Source organism: Pyxicephalus adspersus, chromosome 1 (genome assembly GCF_032062135.1).
Source record: "Pyxicephalus adspersus chromosome 1, UCB_Pads_2.0, whole genome shotgun sequence".
Taxonomy (NCBI): Eukaryota; Metazoa; Chordata; class Amphibia; order Anura; family Pyxicephalidae; genus Pyxicephalus; species Pyxicephalus adspersus.
Window position 1 is genome coordinate 75512296 of NC_092858.1, and position 23070 is coordinate 75535365.

General features: G+C 36.9%; 1 protein-coding gene across 39 annotated transcripts in view; it reads right to left on the minus strand.

The window, feature by feature from the left end:
• The window catches only part of ABI3BP (ABI family member 3 binding protein), a 187678-nt gene that overhangs the window by 117687 nt on the left and 46921 nt on the right, over nucleotides 1-23070 (minus strand). For all 39 annotated transcript variants that reach the window (XM_072414769.1, XM_072414669.1, XM_072414687.1 and 36 more), the window contains exons 3-6: nucleotides 11850-11912; nucleotides 10832-10964; nucleotides 3373-3545; nucleotides 2733-2794 (exon numbers count right to left, since the gene is read on the minus strand). In XM_072414769.1, the coding sequence (XP_072270870.1) occupies nucleotides 2733-2794; nucleotides 3373-3545; nucleotides 10832-10964; nucleotides 11850-11912 (431 nt within the window). The remainder of the gene's footprint in view (nucleotides 1-2732; nucleotides 2795-3372; nucleotides 3546-10831; nucleotides 10965-11849; nucleotides 11913-23070) is intronic.

A 23070-nucleotide genomic window follows, 5' to 3' on the forward strand; every position in this document is an offset into this window, starting at 1 on the left:
TCCCTACTCTGAAACTTAAAAAAAATTTTTCCTTTGGTTCTGACATTTATAAAACATTCTCTGGCAGACAATCAATCACTTACATTGAAGACACATGGACATGGAAGATTCTCCACGAGAGAATGTTTGGCGAATGCCAAATTGATTTATAGGTTAATTTATTGATCCCATAGAGTTATCGTCAAGTTGACTAAAGCATACTGAATCGTGTAATTTTGACCTGAACATGTAGACATTATTCATCTCAGGTCATAAGGGGGTTACAGATAGGTATTATATAATTTCAACTAGTCTGTCAGTTATTCCTAAAATAATGCAGGTGCAGGTGTTACATTTGCTATTATTCCCATTTACCAATAGTAAATAGCAACATATTTTCCACAACTCCACTATACCACCAGTAAACAGTATTTTCTTGCTAATGTCAAGAGACGTTTTACAAGGTTACAAAAGATAAATAGCGGTATGCTCAGTTCATTAAACCATATCATCTACATTTTTATTGACCATAATAAAGGTATTTTAAGCTATACCTTCCAATGAGAGCAACTGTAAACAGTCACATAGCTAAAATAGAAAAAAAAACATTATGGCTATTAGCACATGCGTTACAATTTAGTGAACTGAGTTCATATATTTTCATTTTGTCTTGTTGGGATCGTTAATAGATATTTCGCCAAACTACCTTTTACAGGCCACAGAAATTACACTTGGCTTTCAATATCTGGAATTTAAAATGCTATTACAAAGGCCTGCCACCAGCTACAGAATACTAATATTCAGACCTGGGAACTTTACAGACTTCACTTGGAGACTGAAGAATTAAAATCTGGAAGCCAGGGTTCCTGGTCATTGGAACTGCCAAATGTCACTGGCAGAACTACTGCAAGCCTCAGCCGGGCCTAGGAGGCAGCAGAATTAAAAGGCTCTGCATACTATTAGATATAATAAATCCACCTAAAAATTAAACATTTACTAAGAATAGCAGGAATATGCCACTATTTTATCCCTGCGGACTAGCTACATGACTGCATATTTTTATCTGTATTGGGATATTAAAACTCCAACATTGTTTCAATGTTAAAGTTAGATTGACAAGGAACACTTACACTGCTAATATTGAAGACCAAATACTGTCTTTCTTCTCACAGATATCTAATATGTCTTTTGAATGTAGTATTGGTTTGGAGAACATTCCCATAGTTCTAAATCTTACAATGACATGAAGATTTTATTCTGACAAGTACTTCCGCAGCTGTAAAAAATTTACAACAATAATGCAATGTTGAGGTATGCCAAGATCAACTACATTGTTGAGGCCAAGATTCATTATACATACAAATTAGATATTATATGATTGGGATACAGATTATCTATAAAAAGTATAGAATATGAACTCTGGAACTGATCCTTCATGTATATAAATTTTGGAATTAGCAATCTAACATCAAACCTCAGGTAATAGTATGATAGAATATTCTAAATAAATGTTTGAGTTAATCCCTTGCTATCACTTAAATCACTGGTATTAAAATTAGATAGCTAACACATGTTATCAAAGATAAAAAGGAGTAACAAATGTTCCCCTATAAATGTTAAATATAACTTTATTCTTTCTCATAGTTTAGGGAAAACAAACCTATTGGACAACAACTGTCCAAAATACATATGCAGATATATTCACGCATTAAAATCCAAATACAGGCATATATACTGTAAACATGCAACAAAATTGAATCAAATAAGTAAAAATAAACTGAAAATTGCATTATGCATTTATGCACTGTAACAAGTGGAAATAGCATTTAAATCCTTTACCTGGTTATGACATACAAGATAAACACTGCCTTTATGTCTGGTTATAGTAAATGTTCAGAACACTACAACTGTGTTACCCTAAAAACAAAAAAACTCTTTTTGTACTGGTTCCTATGAACTAGCACATACGGGCATCCATTACCAATTTTGAATTCAACTGGCAGATCTAATTAATTTTCGAAATGGTGATAGATCAGATGTTCCAAAACGCTGTACATGCATGAACAATAGTCTATACTTCTGATAGTTTTCCCCAGACAGTTATTCACTGAATTCCCTTCAGGTTCACTTTTTAATGATCGTTTCATTGGATTGAAAATTGAAAAATGGCTCATGTTTACTAGATGTAAAAAACGTTGTAGGCTAAATAAATAAAGGTTCTTGCTATACTGTAGTCACGCAGTTTTAGCCATCTTTTATAAGAAAAAATACATTATACATCCTAATATTGATAAATGGAAATATACTAAAAACAGGCCTGAAGAAATGCAACCATTAAAGAAAACTATTGCAGAGTATTCCTTTATTTGATTTTCTGGCCCCACCACCTTTCATACACACTTGCATCTCCCCTAACATCATTCCTAGTTCTTGTAGAGGTAAAGTAGGGTTAGAAAAAAAAAAGATTACACAAAAAGTTAACTTTGGATTTAACAGGATTTTTCTTTTACTCTTATGTATTTTCGAAGACTTGCAAAGAACAATGAAGTTATCCAAGAAATTTTAACTCAATAGCAAATAATGACATTTCAAACATTTCTACAGCTGTACCTGGGAATGGTAGGTTCAGAGTGGGTATTTTTGCTTTTATTCCTCCATCTTACTAAAGAAGTAGTTACTAACATTGCTACATTGCATTATGTATATAGCCATCAGTATTACCAGGGTATAGATAATTATATGTTTCAACATACCTGCAAAGTGCCTTTTGGAATTTTATATGTATTTCCTATATTTCCATTTTCTTTACCTTTCGCTGCAAAAGTAATACAGATTTTTTTATTCAGAAAGCAGTTATATCAGTAACAAAAAGTTAATTATTCATTTGACAAGATGATTTGTTTTAATTTACCTTTACCTTTTTTGTGAAGCCGCAATATAGTAATCATGAATGGAGACTAAGTACTGCCTGTGGGGAATGTGCTTTTCTAACAAACTGTACTAACAAAATGTCTAGGTTCCACACCACATTGATTGGTCATTCACAAATGCCCATGGTAATTCCAATTACATGGGTACAGTTACATTGTAAAACAAACTATATGTGCACAAACAGGCACATCAGACCTAAGAAAATAGTGTCACAGGAAAGACAGGCACAGCATTGTTTCTCTGTTAATGGATTGTGAATGCAGCTCGATCTGTTGGATGATGAATTACCTGCCAAAAACAAGAGTTCTACAAGGCATCCCAAGCAGTAACAAACTTTCCCTGTTACTTTTCACTAATAATAATAAAGTTATGTCTTAATCAAGAGACTAGTCTCTCTCTATCTGTATATATTTATACACAAAAAAAAACAATTATTAAAAGGGGCCCACTAATGCTACTTACGATTGATCTTGTGGGTTTGAGCTGTACCCCATATTCCATCATCAGAGTTATCTTTCACACCAAATTCATACATAGTGTTTGGCTTCAGATTGTCGATTACAGTTTCAGTTGTAGGACAAAGCTGGAAATTCCAGTCCTGTCCATTTTTTTCTTTGTAGCGCACCGTGTAAAATCTGTGAAAATGTGTAAAGAATTAGACCTAAATACATAATCATTAAAGTCATTAAATAGAACATTTTAATTTTCTTTGATCAAGGGGCTTGACTGATAATACAAAGTAAAATGAACAGTATGTTTTATATCCTCAGACTTTTCTTTTCAGGCTTTTGGAATAATTTGCATGTAACTGGATAATTAAGCTTGGCTTCAGACCATGCTGCTACAGAAAGTAAAAGAAGGGCATTTAGAAACCACCATATAGATGCCTCCTTACAATCAATTTATTGCAGATGATAGGTTGCTCTAGACCTTCTTATTCACCAACTATTATTATTATTATTATTTATAAACAGGATTTATATAGCGCCAACATATTACGCAGCATTGTACATTAAATAGGGGTAGCAAATGACAGACTGTTACAGACTGTGACACAGGAGGAGAGGACCCTGCCCCGGAGAGCTTACAATCTAGGAGGTGGGGGAAAACTCACACAAAAGGAGGGGAAATATGAAGTGATGGGAAGTAGTGAGTGTTTTAAGAGACAGAAAAATACAAGTAGGCAAGTGCTCTTTTAAATGAGCAGAAAGTAGGAGCAAACCGAATAGGACGGGGAAGACTATTCTAGAGAGTTGGGGCAGCTCTAGAGAAGTCTTGTATCCGTGCGTGTGATGAGGTTATAAGTGAGGAAGTCATTAGTAGGTCATTGGAGGAGCGAAGAGAGTGGCTAGAGGAGTATTTTTTACCAGGTCAGAAAGGTAGGTTGGACAAGAGCTGTGTAGGGAGTTGAAGGCAAAGCACAGGAGCTTGAATTTGATTCCCAGGTGAAATGGAAGCCAATGAAGGGAACTACAAAGAGATGCAGCAGAAGTAGAGCAGTGGGAAGGATGGATGAGTCTGGCTGCAGCATTAAGAATAGATTGTAGAGGAGAGAGTCGGGTTAGTGGAGTACCACAGAGGAGGATGTTGCAGTAGTCCAGATGAGAGATAAGAGTATGTACAAGGAGTTTGGTGGTCTTTGAGGACGGGTAGGGGTTGATTTTAGAGATGTTGTGCAGGTGAAAGTGACAGGACCCGTAAATGTTCTGAATATGGGGGGTAAATAGGAGGGCAGAATCAAAGGTGACACCAAGACAACGTGCCTGAGGGGAGGGCCAAATAACAGTGTTGTTAACAGTTAGATATATGTCAGGGGGTAATATGGAATTTGAAGGGGGGGATGATGATGAGTTCTGTTTTATCCAGGTTGAGTTTCAGTAATCGGTCAGACATCCATGATGAGATGGCTGACAGGCAGCATGAGACCTTATCCAGGACTGAGGGAGACAAGTCAGGGGTGGACAGATAGATTTGAGTGTCATCAGCATACAGATGGTACTGTAAGCCAAAGGAGGATATGAGACTACCAAGTGAGGTGTACAGAGAGACGAGAACCGGATTAACGACTGACCCTTGGGGAACACCAACAGGGAGGAGAGCTGGAGAGGAGGAATTACCATTGAAAGAAACTTGAAAGGATTGGTCAGACTGATAGGAAGCAAACCAAGAGAGAGCAGTGTCACTGATACCAATGGAGCGCATGATTTGTATTAGAAGGGGGTGAACAACAGTGTCAAATGCAGAGGAAAGATCAAGGAGAAGGAGGAGGGAAAAGTTGCCTTAACTCTGTGGAGGTAAATGGGCACTTTAGTAGGGGCTGTTTTGGTGAAATGGGCAGCTCGGAAGCCAGACTTGAGAGGGTCAAGGAAAGAGTTGCTGCTCGGTGAGTCTTTTGAGGACAAGGCGCTCAAAAAGTTTGGAGACATATGGTAAAAGGGAGATAGGACGGTGGCTAGAAGTTAGGGAAGGGTCTAGTGAGAGTTTTTTCGGGATAGGGAGAATATTGGCATGTTTGAAAGCGGAGGGGTAGGGAGTTAGGGCGGGAGCAGGGTGGAGGAGTGGGCACAGAGTAGATCAGAGGGAATTGGGTCAAGCGGACAGGTAGTAGATGGAGATGATGAAAGAAGAGAAGAGACTTCATCCACAGTAACAGGGCTGAGGGAGGTCAGTGATGATTTACAGGTGGAATGGTTGGATATGGTTGGAGTGGCCCGGTGAGCAGAGACATCATGTCTGATTTTGTCAATTTAATCTCAAAAGTAGGTGGCTATGTCTCAGGCAGAGAAGGTAGTTGTGGGGGGAGCAGGTGTGGGGTTTAGGAGGGAGTCAATTGTTGAGAATAGGCTGTGTGGGTTGGAAGTTTGAGAGGAAATGACAGCGGAGAAATAATTTCAGTGAGTTCAGTGTTTAAGTTTTGTAGTCTGGCTTTGTAGTTCATGAAGTCAGCGGTGAGGCCAGATTTCCTCCACTGGCGCTCAGCTGCCCCAACAGTCTTTTGTAAATGTTTGGTGTGATTGTTGTGCCAGGGTCAAGGGTTTGCAGGGCAGGGGGAACAGAAGGTGGCAGGGGCAACTTTATCCAGAGCCAAGGAAACAGAGTGGTTGAACTGGGTGGCAGCTTCATCTGGGGGAGTGATTTTGGAGAGAGTGGGGGTGAGGGATGTAAGGCAGTTGGAGAATAGTCATAAACCATTAGCCAGGCTGTACAGTGTCTTCTAAAACAATGGAAGACATTATGTTGTTCAAAACAAACAATCGTTGATGAAAAAGAGTTTGCTATATATATACAGCAACAAAATAATAATTTGCAGAGCTTGTTGGTCCAGTGTACAGAGTGCAGATATAATTTAAACATCTCTTTCCCACGGGTAACACAGATTGTGTGTTTAAGTTGTTTGTTGTCCTACAACATCTAAACACACAAAAGAATGATGGATAATCACCAGAATGTATCCGTGAGGATAGATTGTTTATTGCACTCATCATTGCATAGCATCATTGTAGTTTGTGATCTTTTTACTTCATTGGGCACTTTTTTAATATGTGAGTAAATGTTCAGGCTTTTCCTAGTATGTGTACATACTATAAGATCAAAGGATTCTAAGAATTCTGGATTCTTAGATTAATGTGCAGAGTGTGGTGCTACGCTGCTAAATGGTAACAATCTCTATCTCTATATAAAGGGCTGATTTAAGGGATGATCATTTATTGTTTACACACTAAAATCATTTTCTTCCTCTGTCTCTCAGTGTTGATAAGAAGCCTAAAAAGTAGGGTTCAGAAATCATACGAAAAGCAAACGTTCCAATGCAAACACAATTAGTTCAAAATCACAAAAAATGCATTGCAAGCATTGAATACAATTCTTTTCTTTGAAATCTATAATATCTTATATTATGTATTTGCACCTTGAGAAAATAGAAGGGGTAAGAATAAAGATGATTTGGCAGTTTAGGTATAAAAATAAGAGTGTATTTTGTTTGTTTCCCTGCATTTAGTATGTAAATATAATACCTAATATTATAATAATATAATAACCGCATTTACTGTCTAATTATAATTACATCATTCATGTGGAGCCAGGGTTTCATGTTTCAGTAAGTTATAGTTAAGTAAATAGATTCCATTAACTTGCATGGTTAACTTGGAGACATCTGTCTAATAATTCAGTCTGAAGGAAAATATGCATTAAAAAAACATGTAGACAATTGGCAATGGCAAATGGCAATTTTTCACATGTAAAATAAAATAACAAAACCTGACACTGATTGTCAAAACTATTGGTAATAAGCACTCTTGTCAATAAAACCTGCACTACAGAATTTGACAGATTATCTGGACAGACAGAAAGTCTAAAACTCTGATTATAAATCCGCCTGGAGGAATCCGCCATGCCACTTGTGATTACTATGTTCTGACAAGATGACATGTTCAGATGTCAACAAGCCCTTGTTAACATTCTGACGACTCAAGATAACTTCAAAAATTATTTTAAATGTACATAGACATACAGGTAAATACTTTGCTAAAAACATAAGTATGTGATTAGAGAAAAACAAATGTTTAGGAAGTCAGGAATATTTTGCGGTTTTCCCACAATACCTGAATGAAATGGCTTTTACAGCAGTTTCCATAGCATGAAAACAGAAGCAAAACAGAACCTCCTCTTCACAAATGTGACAAAGCTAGTTAAGAAATCCTTTCATAATACTACAGTGTTACAAAAGAAATCTGTCATATATTACTAAAAAAAAAAATACAATAGAGGTCCACTTTTCTGGAGTTGCTACATTTCCAGTCTGGGCTTGGTAAAGCTACAGAAGTTATTTTGAGTGATATACTCATTTTATGAATTTGTGCTCTGGTTAGACACTGGTTTGAAACTCACACAGTTTGTCTAGCAGAATTTAACTTTGTAAATGACTACATATATGAATCTTTAAAATACTTTATTATCACTGTAATCTCAACCTAAATATACCTAGAATAGGTATGGAATATAAAGTACATATAATAGAAGTTACTGTAAAAGTTACTGGGAGAACCTAAAAATTTGCATTTTTCTGTAATCCTTAAGCTACAAATGGGACCAGTATTAAAGCATTGGTCAGAGGGCCTCTACTAAACAGTCTTGGAGGCATCAGTATCACAGGATTGCTCATTTTATACAATACAGATCATCTAAACAGTTTCCCGTCTGTATAGACCCCGAAATGAAAATCTTGGTAATGGTCTTCAAAATGATTTCTTGTGATTTTTGTGTGGACACCCTAAAATAGCAAATTGTGAGGTTTTAGCTTTTTAAATACTTTATCATAAATGTTCCAATTACAAATTAGGTATATATATATATATATATATATATATATATATATATATATATATTAGGGTTCACATACAGAGAATCATTTTACCAGCAGGCTCAGTTGTAAGGGCTGTGTCTCTGCTAAGACAAGATGACATTAATGAGATGTATTTTACTTATTTTGAAGTTGTTTTGGGCTAGTGTACTGGTACTCATGTTCCCTCAGAAATATAACGACCAGATTATCTAGTCTTAACAAGGAGACTGTTTTCCAGCAAGGGTGAGCTAGGAAATGTGGAATAGCCAAGGCAAGTAATTTATCATTAGAATATCTAAAGGTCATAATAAATCAGCTGGAATTAGTCCCAAAGACAGAGACAGAAGCATAGGTGTAACCAAGGGTTGTTGCTAGGCAAATCAAGAACCAAATGTCAAAATAAAAACAAGTGGCATATGAATATTCCACCCAAATAATGGTCAAGACATATGGTGTGCTAGCAAAGTAAGGACAAGCAAGGTCAATACAAGTCAAAACAAGTCAAATATTAGTCAAGATTCAGGAGTACATAAACTCAAAGGTAGTTTCTCCTAAACAGTGGGATAGAACGATCGGCATGCATTCCCACAGACTGTCATTGTGCCCTTGGCCATGTCCTTGAAGGTATACATAATACCAGGTATACATAATACCTGGGACTTTGAATGGAGCTTTGCACCAATTGTGGGCACCAAAGTAAGTAGGCTTGAAGCAGAGCTGGGCGAAAGGCCTCATGACAGGGGAAGTTAAGAAGGCTGAGGAGCCGGGGTGAAAAGTTCAAACAAAAAAAAAAAAAAGGAATATATATTATTGAAATATAGATAAAGTGCGGGAAAATGGGGATTGAGGATTGGAGGTTAAGGAAGGGAGGAGGGAGATGGTTAGGAGTTAAATAGAGGGTCCCAAGGAAGGGGTACATCTTTTAAAAATCTGAACAGGGACTGAGCGATCCCACCCTCCCTCCCTGTTTTTTAGATGAGTGTGGGAGGTTATTGTCATAGCAGCCGTTTAGGGCATAATTTGGTTTTGGGTCCATGAAAGTGAAAGGCGGGGTAATAGAAAATATAATGGAGATGGGGGCCCAAAGGAATGGTTTGGACAGTAAAGTTGGCCTTGCATGACACCAGGTTGTTGTGGAGGCTAAATGGTGGAAGGAGATCCGCTAACTGTCCCCGAGGCAGTGTATGGGTGTCTGGGGGCCTGGCGGTGGATCGGAGACAGCAAGATGAGGTTGGAGGATTGCTGACTTTCATGGACCTATGTTTAAAGATATATGATAATATGTTTTGTGTTAATAAATAGTTTGGTGTTAATAAAGGGGCTGCTGTGGCCAAATTTTTCCAACACAAATGGTGTATGTGTCATTTTTGGTAAGGGTGGTTGGAGGGAAGTAATTGGTCAAGCAGCGAAGGCTTCTTTTACTGTACCCATGTCATGTCTGCAGTGAACAACAGCCTAAAAACCAGTGAGACCCAAGAAGTGCACTACCCGAAAAATTTTCATTGTATATGCTAATATGTTCTGAGTAAATTATGGACCATGCAAGAAATCTGTATCTCTGCCTAATAGCAAGAGTATCACTGGACCAAAGTTTGCCTTTTTTTCTAATTGGATCAAAAAGAAATAAATGTTTTTTTTATATACAAAGAATATTTCTTAGTCATTATTAGCAATTTGATGCACTATAAACAGCACTTAAGACATGTTTATTTGAAGTTCTGTCAAATAATATAAATTTATTATTTCTCTATACATCATTACAGCAGTTCTATAACAACAGACCCAGCCAAAATGAGACGTATTGATATATATCTACAATATACGTGTACCAAATGGCTCGTACTTTTAAAAATATCACCTGGAACCATAGGAGGATTTTTTACTGTGATATCTCAAAGAGAAACACCTGTATCTGCAATAAAAAATATTTTTTGTACCTGCATGTTATATGTTATGTACACCAGGGCAACTGAGATAACACAAATTAAGTTGCTGAATAAGGGGCCAGCATCTCTGCCTACCTATGATTTGTGCAAACTAGAAAGAATTTGGAAACCCAGAATTGTCCTCGTTTTTTTTAGAAAGGTTATGAAAGACAATGTGGGGCATTTATCTTCATTTTTCAAATTTGATAAAATAATATGGAGCAAGCAGATTTTTAGTAAGAATTGGCCTATAAAATGTATTTCAAAAGATAAATGTAGTCATTCTTGTTACAGGATTGTTAGTAAAAATTGTTGATCTGACATCTAAATCTTGTCAAAGAGCAGGCACGCTTTTTAACATGAAAAGAACCAAAAAGGTATAAAACAAATCCATGTTTTGCCTAAATGTGAGTGCTTTTCTACATCAGCAAGACAGAGGTTCACAATTAAAACCTTTAGTATTTCTGTCTCTTGTGTAAAAATAAAAATAAAATCAGCATAACAAATTTTCAAGCTATATGCTAACTGTGAATGTCCAGACATACTGCAGCTGCTACAACATCTGAGGTGTATGAATGTATTTATATGACAATACACCACAAGTGCTATACATTTTCCAGCATCCATAGGCATGGCCAATTTTAAGCACATTTACCTGTCATTTGGACATTTGCTGAGAGCAGACCAGTCAACCTGAGGATTTATAAGAATTCCCCATGAAAGAAACACAGATGTGGGTGTCAAAGTGCCAATGACAACCTGGAGAGGTTTCTGAGATGAATTCTTTTCTGGGTGAAAAAAGAAGCAAATTAGTTTTCATCCTAAACTGGTTAGAAAGAAAAGAGTTAAAAGTAAATAAAAAATTAAAACTGTTGATATTGTAACATTATTTTATAATTTTAATAAAGTTTCTACAATGGATTAAACTAATTTTTAATTTTATGAAGAAAAAAATATTTGTTTTGGAAATTGTATAGTGGAACACTTAATAAAACAATATGTTTCGCTGGAAAAGTTTTCATTTTGCGCACACAAAAAAAAGTGCTATAAAGGTTATTGCAGCTCATTGCTGTAACGTTAACCATGACAGATAGCCCTAGAATCGTACCACTTACTCTTGCATGGGTAGTGGTATCTAATTTGTGTGGAAAGGTAGGTAAACTGGTTACAGAAACTTGAGTGCTTTAGTTGGAGAGGGTAATAGAAAAACCTAAACCTAAAACTTATGCTGTTGAGCTAGTTTTTAGGATCTGGTAGTGATGGGGGGTGCTAAAAGACCTTGTTCCAGCATTCAGAAGAATATTGTAGTAAAAGCTCCCTGGCTTGATGCCCACTTACCATTGGGACAGTAACCCACATGAATGACATAATGGGTAGGTATTATCTCATTCATGTGCTATTAAAGTGGACCTAAACTCAAAAAATGTATGTACCTTTTTATGTCCCTTTTTATTTAGATGAAGAGAAGAAGATGTTGGTGCTGAAGACGGATACTGGGATGACACAAGACCCAAACAAAGATACCTCCTGATGGATTAATTTTTTTATTTAAGTTTTTAGTTTAGCTCCACTTTAAGCTTTTACCAGTATCAGTGACTTTTTTTATTTGTTTTAATGCAGCTCTAGGTTGCTACAATGTGTATTTATTAGGTCATAAATCATAAAAGCATTACCTTTGCATGTCTTTTTATTATTTTCATTTGGCTTCACGGCTATTAAATATCTTGTCTCTGCATCTGAAAAACATACAAAGAAAAAACATAAAACATAGAAAAGTATAATGTATATGTATATTATGTATATGTATGTTTTGCACAGGATCAATATTTGTATTATAATCATTTTTCAATTTTTTTAATCATATGAAACAAATAGTTTGTGAAGTAAAAATAATAAAGGTCATAAAGGACCTGAAAAAAAATCTGCTTCCGCTTTATTACAATTTTCCTTTAAGATTATTGTACATTAAACATATTCAGAAACATTATTTACAAAAAAGCCTCCCTTGTGTAGACATTCAAAAGCCCCTGAGTCTGCTATGTTGCGTCTCCCCCTTTGATGTGATGTCACCAGACCCAGCAGATTTCAAGTGTCATTTAACTGAAATTCTATATATGTGTTTCTCAACCCTTTTTATCTTTGAAGAGCCATTGTAGAGAACCAAAAAAGTATAAATGGGGGTCACTGAGAATAATATTGGTCGTCATTGGGTGGTTTATAATTCACCAAGTGGTGGTTTATAATTCTTACTTTACACAGAACTAAAAAGATAGTTGAAATCATGCCACTGGCTCTGACAAGTATTGTTGGACCCAGAACTAGGTAGGCACCATTTGATTATTGGTAAATCAGCAACTGTTAAAAAAAACCCTATCAAACTTGAGGGGAACCCAAGGGGTCAACAAAACCTTTTACTTCTTCTCCAGCAGCTAATAAAACATTTTTTTGCAAAAAGGTGTGGGAAGATAAAGGGGAGCTTGGCCAGCACAGTGAGTAATTAAATACTCCCACACAAGGAGGTGCATGACATTTAAGGAAAGGGTTATGTTAAGGAATTTACCAGAAAATTGCCAAATTTACCAGAAAATTGCCAAATTTACAGCCATTTTATAGGCTTTTTTTCGCAAGTTGATGATGAGGTGAAAAATAGTGAGTTAGCTCTGTCAAATATATAAAGGAGGGCATTTCAGTAGGTTGAGTTATTACCTGACTTCTGTTTCTGAGGAATTTCAGTTTCAAGATCTGCTCACCAGAATTCTCCACTCACCAAGAATGTGGAATCAGTCTTATTCCTATACATTAAAACTGAACTCTAGCCTTACCTTCTGTTTTGCATTACAGACTCTCTTCTGTATTACTCCTTTACTACACCCTGTGTGCTTATCATATTGTGCATTAGAAGATCCAGCAAGTAAAAAAGGCCTATTTAATTTCCTAGCTGAAAAATGATCTTCATCATCTAGCCCCTTTCTCCACAGTATTACTGTCTTTGGGTAATCTCCTTTATTCATTGGATTTTTATTTCTTTCAATCATGGAAATCATCATCGCATTTGGGAGTTACCACTGACTTTAGTTTTTATGTAAGCCTCTCGCGCCAGCAATGATCTACATTTTACAGCTGAGCAAAAAGACCTAGTGAAAATAAGGTATGCTATGAAAACAGAAAGATGGTATTTAATAACACACACACTATTCTAAATTACACTGCACAACAACTAATTTGCCTATCATGTACAGATTTTAAGTTTTAGGGGTGCTATAGCTGTTCAAATGGTCGGTAATTGGGAAATGTATTTTTACATGGGAACATTAAACAGTTGCAGCTACCACTATGCCAGCTGCCTCCTCAATCACGCCCCCTGGTGGCATGCATGTTCCAGCAGGGGCTGGGCATGTCTGGGCAAGGCAGTGAGCTGACCTCAGAAATAGGTATAAAAGGCGAGATGGACCAAGGGTTTGTCTCTTTTGCGAAACCATTTTATTGGATAGTACAGCAAGGCCATAGTGATTCTGTTTTAAACTAAAGATAATTAGGCGCAGCTGTGTTAATAAACTGGACAATTTTTGCTCTATTTGTGGCAAACATACCCCATGTGATCAACACAAGAACCTAACCAAGAGGGTGAGATTTGCTTACAAGTATTACTTTGGATGTGAAATTGGAGAACAGGATAAAAGCTGCGCAACTCATATCTGCTGTCAGGTGTGTTACCTTGGCCTAACACAATGGTTGGAAATAGAATAAATTGCCTCTTGCTGTGCCTATGGTTTGGCGTGAGCCAAAAGACCTTCACTCAGACTGCTACTTCTGTATAATTGCTGGGTTATCAAAGACAAAGTCAAAAATGGTCTATCGTGATTGTGAATCTGCTCTGAAGCCAGTCCCTCATGATGCAGAGAATCCAGTGCCAGACCCTCCTACATCTGTTGTTACTGACAGTGACATGTCGGATGAGGAGCAGGAGGATGATGTCGATGTTAATGAATGTTATAAACCCCAATTTGAAGTGGGTAAGCCACATTTTATAAGCCAATCAGATTTAGATGACAAACGACATTTGCTTCGGTACTGATGTACTGACTTGGGTGGTCTGATGATGGAGTTAGGTTGCGAATACATACCAGAGCAGTGGAGATTGTTCACTCAAGCAAAGCAAGTTTTAGAGCTGTATTGCTGCATAAAGGTAACAAAAAGCCTTTTGTTCCTCTTGCTCATGAAGGGAATGAAAGAGACATACGAATCCATAGAGGTCATTTTGAAATTGTTAACTATTCAGAACACAAGTGGAACGTTTGTGATGACCTGAAGGTGGTGGCCCTCCTTCTTGGCCTGCAATTGGGTTATACAAATTATATGTGCTTTCTGTGCCTGTGGAACAGTTGTGAAGACAGCAACCATTACAAAGTGAAAGAATGGCCACCCAGACCTGAACACACTGTTAACCAGTACAACGTGAAGCATAAATCACTCATTGATCCACAAAAGTTTACCTTCTGCCACTTCATATTAAACTTGGATTAATGAAAAACTTTGTCATTGCAATGGATTGTGATAATATGGGTTTTCAGTACCTGAAGGACAAGTTTGGAAAAGTTATAACAAATGCTAAACTGAAAGCAGGCATTTTTGTTGGTCCCCAAATCCACAATTTGATGAGTGATGCCACATTCAGACAAACTCAACCCACTTGAACTTGCTCTGTGGGATTCATTTGTGCTAGTTGCACAAAACTTTCTGGGCAACCAGCAGTCTGGAAACAATGCTGAACTCATGAACAACATGCTAACAGCATAACATCTACTTGGCTGCCGAATGTCACTTAAAATTAATTTCTTACATTCCCATCTGGACTTCTTCCCACAAAACCTGGGTGATGTGAGAGATGAACAAGCGGAAAAATGTCCACCAGGACATTTCTCTTTTGGAAACAAGATATCAAGGCTGATGCAACTTCAACATGATGGGCGACTACTGCAGGTTTCTACAGCAGAAAACAACGGAGAGCCACAAACGCCAAAGCAAGTGTCTGAAAAACGTCTGAAGTGTACATGTGTGTTGAACAAGGACACTGTGAATTATGTGTAATTGTGTATGTTGTTGCAACATAAAACTAGGTTTTTGTAATGTCATGGAACTATGAGGCAAAAGTTGGTTATGTATAGAGATTACATAGTAACTACGTAACAAGAGAATGTAGCTAATCGTGTTTATACGCGTAATTAACTTAAGGTCCTAGGCAAAATTGGAGTTCAGATTTGGATTCAGCGCACTTGATTTACTATAGGACACATGGATTAGACCAAGTAACAAACAATATTTATTTTTTGTGATGCAGTGTTAGTTTTTCACACTGATTTCCCATCTGTTTTCAGTTTTTTTTTCTAAGGATGATAACTTTATCAGTTATGAGTAATGTTATCTTACAGTGTCTTGCTTGTATTTTACTAAAGAACCACTGAAGTACATTTTCAATATATTCAGTACAAAGTCAAATTGGCACAAAGATTTACAAAGAGGGTCAGGCAGCTGCCACTGTTTCTTCAAAATGTTTAAAGTATAATTTTCTCATGTATGCTTTGCCTGGATTGTCAAATAGTAGTCAGCCATCCAAATCTTATTCAATAAGCCTTTGTAACATCGCTCCACTGACTGAATGTCCTAGTCTGCACGTTACGCACCATGACGAGCTTTTCTGGAAAGAACACTAGATGGGAGTGCAAGAAGTGTATTTACAACATGCAACAGCCCAGTTTCTGATATGAATGAAGCAGATTCTGAACTCCTTCCTTTTATGCACGAGACTTTTGACTGCCCAGAAAGTTTTCGCAGAACCACTTGAAAGCCTCCCAAGTGTCTAGCTAGGCTGCTGATAGAGATTGTTTAAAACCTTCATCCTGTAAAATGGACTTGATTTGTGGATCTATAAATATCTCTTCCTTAATTTTTGCAGTGCATGTTTGTACATTCTCAACAAGATATTCAAAACCACATGAGTTTACTTTAACTATGGCCTTAGCAAGGTTCCTCATCTAGCTTAGCTTGATATGGAGAGGTAGCAGAAGTATGTTATGTGGATCAAGCAGGGCAGAAATATGACAATGCTTCTTCCTGACTCATAGGTATCTCTTGGCTGCCAGACACACTAGACATAATGGGCCTGATTTATCAGAGCTCTCCAACACTGAAGAGGATAAAATATCATGGGAAACCATTAGTGATTCAGCAAACCTAGAAAGGATCTAGTCCAGGATTTAAAATATTTGTCAAATAATAGCCAATGATTTTGAGAACTCCAATGCTAGATCACCCAGGTTTACAAATCGGTTGTAGCTGATAAGAGTTCAGCTACAGGTGGGAATTATCCTGCTTAAATGAAAGAGATCAATATCATACTGACATATCTCTTATATCAAGTACAATTATTTACAGTAACACAATGCAAATGAAACAATTTTGTAAGAAATTGTTAACCTCATGCTACTAAGGGATTATCATTTTCATATGGTAAAAGTCACAATGAGTAAAGTACAGCTAGGTCCATAAATATTTGGACAGAGACAACTTTTTTTTTAATTTTGGCTCTCTACACTACCACAAATAATTTTAAATGAAACAACTCAGATGCAGTTGAACTGCAGACTTTCAGCTTTAATTCAGTGGGTTGAACAAAAAGATTGCATAAAAATGTGAGGAACTAAAAGCCTTTTTTAACACAATCACTTCATTTCAGGGGCTCAAAAGTAATTGGACAAATTAAAAAGCTGAAAATAAAATGTTCATTTCTAATACTTGGCAATGACAGCCTGTAGTCCTGAACTCATGGACATCACCAGATGCTGGGTTTCCTCCTTTTTAATGCTCTGCCAGGCCTTTACTGCAGCGGCTTTCAGTTGCTGTTTGTTTGTGGGCCTTTCTGTCCGAAGTTTAGTTTTTAACAAGTGAAATGCATGCTCAATTGGGTTCAGATCAGGTGACTGACTTGGCCATTCAAGAATATTCCACTTCTTTGCTTTAATAAACTCCTGGGTTGCTTTGGCTGTATGTTTTGGGTCATTGTCCATCTGTATTATGAAACGCCTCCCAATCAATGTGACTGCATTTAGCTGGATTTGAGCAGACAGTATGTCTCTGAACACCTCAGAATTCATTGGGCTGCTTCTGTCCTGTGTCACATCATGGATAAACACTAGTGTCCCAGTGCCACTGGCAGCCATGCACGCCCAAGCCATCACACTGCCTCCTCCATGTTTTACAGATGATGTGGTATGCTTTTCATGAGCTGTTCCACGTCTTCTTGGTTTCATCTGTCCAAAGAATGTTTTTCCAGAACTTTTTTAGACATTTTTGAGCAAAGTCCAATCTAGCCTTTCTATTCTAGAGGCTTATGAGTGTCTTGCACCTTGCAGTGCACCCTCTGTATTTACTTTCTTGCAGTCTTCTCTTTATGGGAGACTTGGATATCGATACGCCTACTTCCTGGAGAAAGTTGTTCACTTGGTTGGCTGTTGTGAAGGGGTTTCTCTTCACCATGGAAATGATTCTGCCATCATCCACCACTGTTGTCTATCATGGACGTCCAGGTCTTTTGGTGTTGCTGAGTTCACCAGTGCTTTGTTTCTTTCTCATGATGTACCAAACTGTAGTTATTTAAAGATAAAAAACACTTTAATGCAGAAATTAACCCATAAGTATGATACTTACTTTGATGCCTGCATGGAAGCTGCTGTCCATTACACACAGGCAAACCCCATGTTTTTGTTGGGTCAAAAGACAAAACCAATAAATAAAATTGCCAGCTCACCATATGCTATTAAATAAAACCTAGAAGTTGCTGATATAAACACATATGTACAAGGTAAAACACATATGTTGTGTATTAATAAGTAGTAATAAATCCAGTAAAACGTGGCCAATGATGTTAACAATATATTTAACTGTAAATAGTACATTAAAGGAAAGAACATTTTTTTATTGTAATTTGATACACAGGCAGATGTCCTTTATTATTTCTTTATGGATTTTTTGTCTTCTAAGTGCTTAGTAGCTCAAACCTCCATGTGTACCATAAACCCCCCACAATTACATGAATTTGATGTATACCAGTCAGCTTTGTCTGTGTGGAGATCTGCTTTCAAACAAAGTATGCTTCAGTTTTATTAGTCATTGTATCTTTTCCCCACTAGAGGACAAGTAAACTCTGTCTTCAGCTAATGTTCTATAGCAACCTGGAAGTGAACATATGCTATAAACCTGCATTAATTATTTTTGTGACCATCTAGATTTATGGCACGCAATTCCACCTTGGCTTATACCATTAAGCCTAGGCGCAACTGAATTCTAAAGAGACAAAAACTTTTTAAAAAACAAACATCACTGCCACCTGGATTGCACAACTATACTGGCGAGACATGGAAGAACATCTATTATTGTGCATTTTTTAAACCTAGTTAGTTTACCCTATTACAAGTCTGTGCAATAGGGATGAGGTTTGGGTGCTCCAGCAAATCCTGCAGATTGAAGATACACAGATTGTGCAGATTCATGAGAAAAACATTTTTAAACCATGATGCACTTTAAACTATGCCCTGCAGGCTTTGAATGTCCATAACAATAGCCAAAAACCATTAAGCTAACTCGCTTCAACAGGGTGGGAGGGGTTGGCTAATCATAGTTTTATTGAATTGGAAGTTATGAAGAAAAATAAGGAAAGGAGGGGGAAAGCAGACAATCTTCATAGGAAAATATTAAGGTCTGATAAGAAATTTTATAATTAATCTGATTGCTGGCTCCTTGGGCAAGCAATCCTTTTCTATTTCTTTTACTTGACATTCTTAGTACTACCATTACTTAGGTATAAGGACCATTACCATTAAAACTTTATGTCTAAGTATTGGCTCTATAAAACATTTCTGAGTATTTTCCAGTTTGTTAGACAAAGTAAATTCCAAGGAGCCGGTGGCAATGCCTATGTTGAACAGAGGGTCAGGTGGTGTTTCCCTAAGGGCAGCAGGAGTTAGTGTGTACATTTGCTGTATTACAAAACTATTAAAACTGTAATACTACAAAAGGTTATGGACAGCCAAAACAGTTCATCTTTTATCTGGTTTTATTATAATAATTGATGTTTTGCAAACTGAGCGAGTAAAGGAAAGAGCCTGCTTAACAACTATATCAACAGTTTTTTTTTATTAGTTTAAGGCAGTGACAATATGCGAATAGACTAGTACAACATACTGCTTTTGTATTGTTGTATTTTATTGTTTTGTTTCCAATGGATACTTGGCATATCCAGGATAAGAAATAGCCAACTAATGTTTGATAGCTTTCTTTGGTTTAATACACATCTATAGCTTTTCTGACTATGGTACTAAATAAAATAGACGTTCCTATAGCATTATGATAACAGCTCAGTCACTTAATAAAATTACACACATATAACAACTGAAACATGAACTGCACTATTATGTTCTCATGTAAAATACCAGAACTGCCAAAAAGGTATGCCTGTGTAGCATTTACTCTCACCCTCTGTAAATAAAGCAAAATTATCTCAACCATCAGTATCGTTAGCAGCGATTAGTTGTTGATACCTCTGTAGTATAGGTTTCCATAGAGGACCATGGTCTTGCATGCAATAATGGCAATAAAAGAACTATCAATGCATGTGAGCATACATAGCATAGCTCAGTATAGGATATATTATGTGTTGTATCACCAATTTACTAAAAAATAATTACAGTACTTTAGTAATCTGACTGTGATCAGTGTGAAGATTATGAGATTAAAATATATGAGTTTAAAGTGTACAAGTTTTGGGTGTAATAGACTTTACAGTAAATTAGTGTTTGAGCTACCAAAACATAGCTGGAAATATATTTTAATTGGTTTCCCACTGCAGCCTTTTTCTCCTTTGTACACTTTTACTGAGGCAATGGCAGTTAAAACTTCACTGTAAAAAAGTTCTAAAAGCACAGCATACGAAACACAACTTTATTAAAATGTAACGTTGCCACAATCAGTATGGCTGTTTAAAGTTAATTAGCAACACACATCAAAAAAGAATGACCTCTGAAATGACAAATTCTTAATATAAACTTGTTCCTTTTTTTAATGTTTACATTTTGAAGCCAAGAGTTTCAGCATTCTCTTATGCAGAGATTTATATGGACTCCGCAAGCAATACTTTCATTGCAGCGGTAAGGAGAGAATAAGAGAAGCACATGTTTAATAAAAAATAAAAAGAATCATTGCTTGTTGATTTTCATTGGTCATCTAAGATTGTGAATGGTCTCTCGGCAATCAAGCTCTTAAACTGCGTGCAGCTCAATTTTAGATGTTAGAGTGCCGCAGCCAATGAGTGCATCAGTTCCTGGCTTGATCTTGCTCCGCCACTGGCTACTGGTCCTTCTCAGATCCCAGGCACCGGATGTTACTTTTAGCGAGTTAATTTTGCTAGGGGTGTAATTTCCTACTTGATTAGCTGTTGCTGATTCTGTTTGTTGTGTGGACCAGAGATTGTTGCTGCCTGGACCGACCTTTGCTTTTACCTTGCTTGGTGGACTAATACCTGCAAATGATCCTGAGCTCTATTTCTGGACTTGTCTCTGCTGGATCCTCCTGTACTGCCTAACTGTGTAAGACCTGGCAACTGACCTTGGACTATCTGACTACCATTGTGCTCCCTGTCCTGCTTGGTGGGCTCCTAGTCCTATGCCAATTTTTCCGAGATACCAACCTTTGGACACTGAACTCCTGAATGCAACCATGTGGTGGGATGGCGTAACTAAACTCTTAAGGCTGCATTAATTATAAATAGGGATAGGGTTATAGGCAATTTAAAATAATATTTTATTTACAAAAATAGCCCATTATGTCCTAGCATTTTTAACTTCTGGTTAGTCCACTGTATCTATTGAGCCTCACCATAAATACATCATACATGCACATTTTTATATGAGCCGGAAAGTATGAGATTATTTTAGGAAAAAGGTTAATACAAATTGTTCGCTACTCATCATATGTATTCCTCTTTAAACTCAGTCTCTTGAGAGTGCCCACCAAAACCTGTTATTAGTGGTTAACCACTAAAGTGTGCTAAATAGCTTGCATTGGAACGGTGTGCCTACTTAAGTGCTAAACCCACTAGGCAAATATCCCAAAGTCTTCAGCATGCAATACTTCATCTCAAACGGACTTCTGTGTCATATAAAAAAACTCATACAATACATTTCTGAATATCAGTGGCAAGTAACAATTCCATCTTCACGTTTGATGATTTTGGTAAAGCAAACCTGTGTACCTTTACACTTATTTCTCTTGCAGCCCATGCCCTTTATAATAACTCCAGTCCAGAGCTGCAATTTCTGTTAACACTCCCGCATTTACCAGTTTTGGGAGTTGACGATGCCTGGGTTACTCACCACCCTTTGAGGTTCCATCCTTCAACCTCTACATCACCACAGGCCTCATGAGAGACACAGATGTCAAAGGATCGATAAAAGCAAAGCACAAAGCAGAGAACATCGGAGAGCATGAGCACCAACACACCAAAGGTAATAGATATTTTACTTCAGGGGGGTATCATATAAAATCTCTTTTAAGACCTCACAGGGTCACTGTAAGCGGGATGTATGAAGCTGCATCATTATCCATAGAGTGATGCTAAAATAGCAATCCCAACTTAACCTTTAAGATCTGACTCAAGACGGCCAATGTAACAAACAGGTAACTCCATGGGAGATCAGTGGTTTCATGCTTTTTAATATTGGGGATTTTTTAAACCATGACTCTGGGATATGCATAACCCTTCTTATGTAAAACCAAGCCATGTTTAAAACCAATTTAAACCTAATGTTTCTGTGTGCTCTATATTCCAATTCATCCATCACTAGGTGACTATACCGCTGCCTGCCTGATGTAGATAGCTTTTATTCGTTGTCTGCAGCAAGGTCCCTTTTTAAATGGGTCAAAAGGGGACAGATAGGATCAGGTCAGTGCATGTGCCTCTGCTGTTGTGGAATAGCAGTCACTTTTAAAGAACAGTATATTTAGTAAAGTATGGTTTTCAAAGAGTAAGTACATAATGATTCTGGTCTGTATGTGTTTCTCAAGTACTAGAGTTAGACCGCCCTAATTTAGACTTTACTTTCATAGTCTATTTTTCTAAAATCTATAAATTACATAAAAAAAACATGCCTATTGTAAATTTCCATTTACCTTTCAAAAATAATGAATGCCCTCTTAGTGTTTCTGAATATAATAAAGTAATATATCTGAAATTCAGCCATAGGAGATTGTGGTGAGGTCAATGGGTAGGTCATTGATCTTTAAACAGGCAGCACACTGAGGTCAATGGTTGTAGCTGTAGGCAGTTCTTTTAAGAGGATTCCTCATTTAAATGATTTGACCTTTTAACTTTTAATTAGTCACTGACCTATTTATGGCAACTGGTGCAAGTACACAAGGTAAAAGAGCAGATAACAGCTATGAAAAAGGTCAAGATATGTCCAGGCTGGTAATAAATTTGTGCAACAAAAAAGTACATAGAAAGGTCAAATGAAAAATGGCTCTGTAATTACAGTATTTGGTATTGTCTTGTCTTGTCACATCACACAATCCACAATCCACTATGCTACACTTAAGTTTATAAGGACGATAATAAAGGTAGTTTTTGTGTGTTTGACTTTCCTATGGAAAACTTTAGAATTATGGATAAAACAATTTATTCACCTTTAAAACACCTATTCCTCTTATGTATTTAACAGTACAACATACACAATACTCACATTGAAACTCAACCCACAAGTGACTATAGCCTTCCATCTTTCTAAAAGAAACATGTATTAATTAACATTTCTACAAGCAGCTGCCGAAAACGAACCTGGCCAAGTA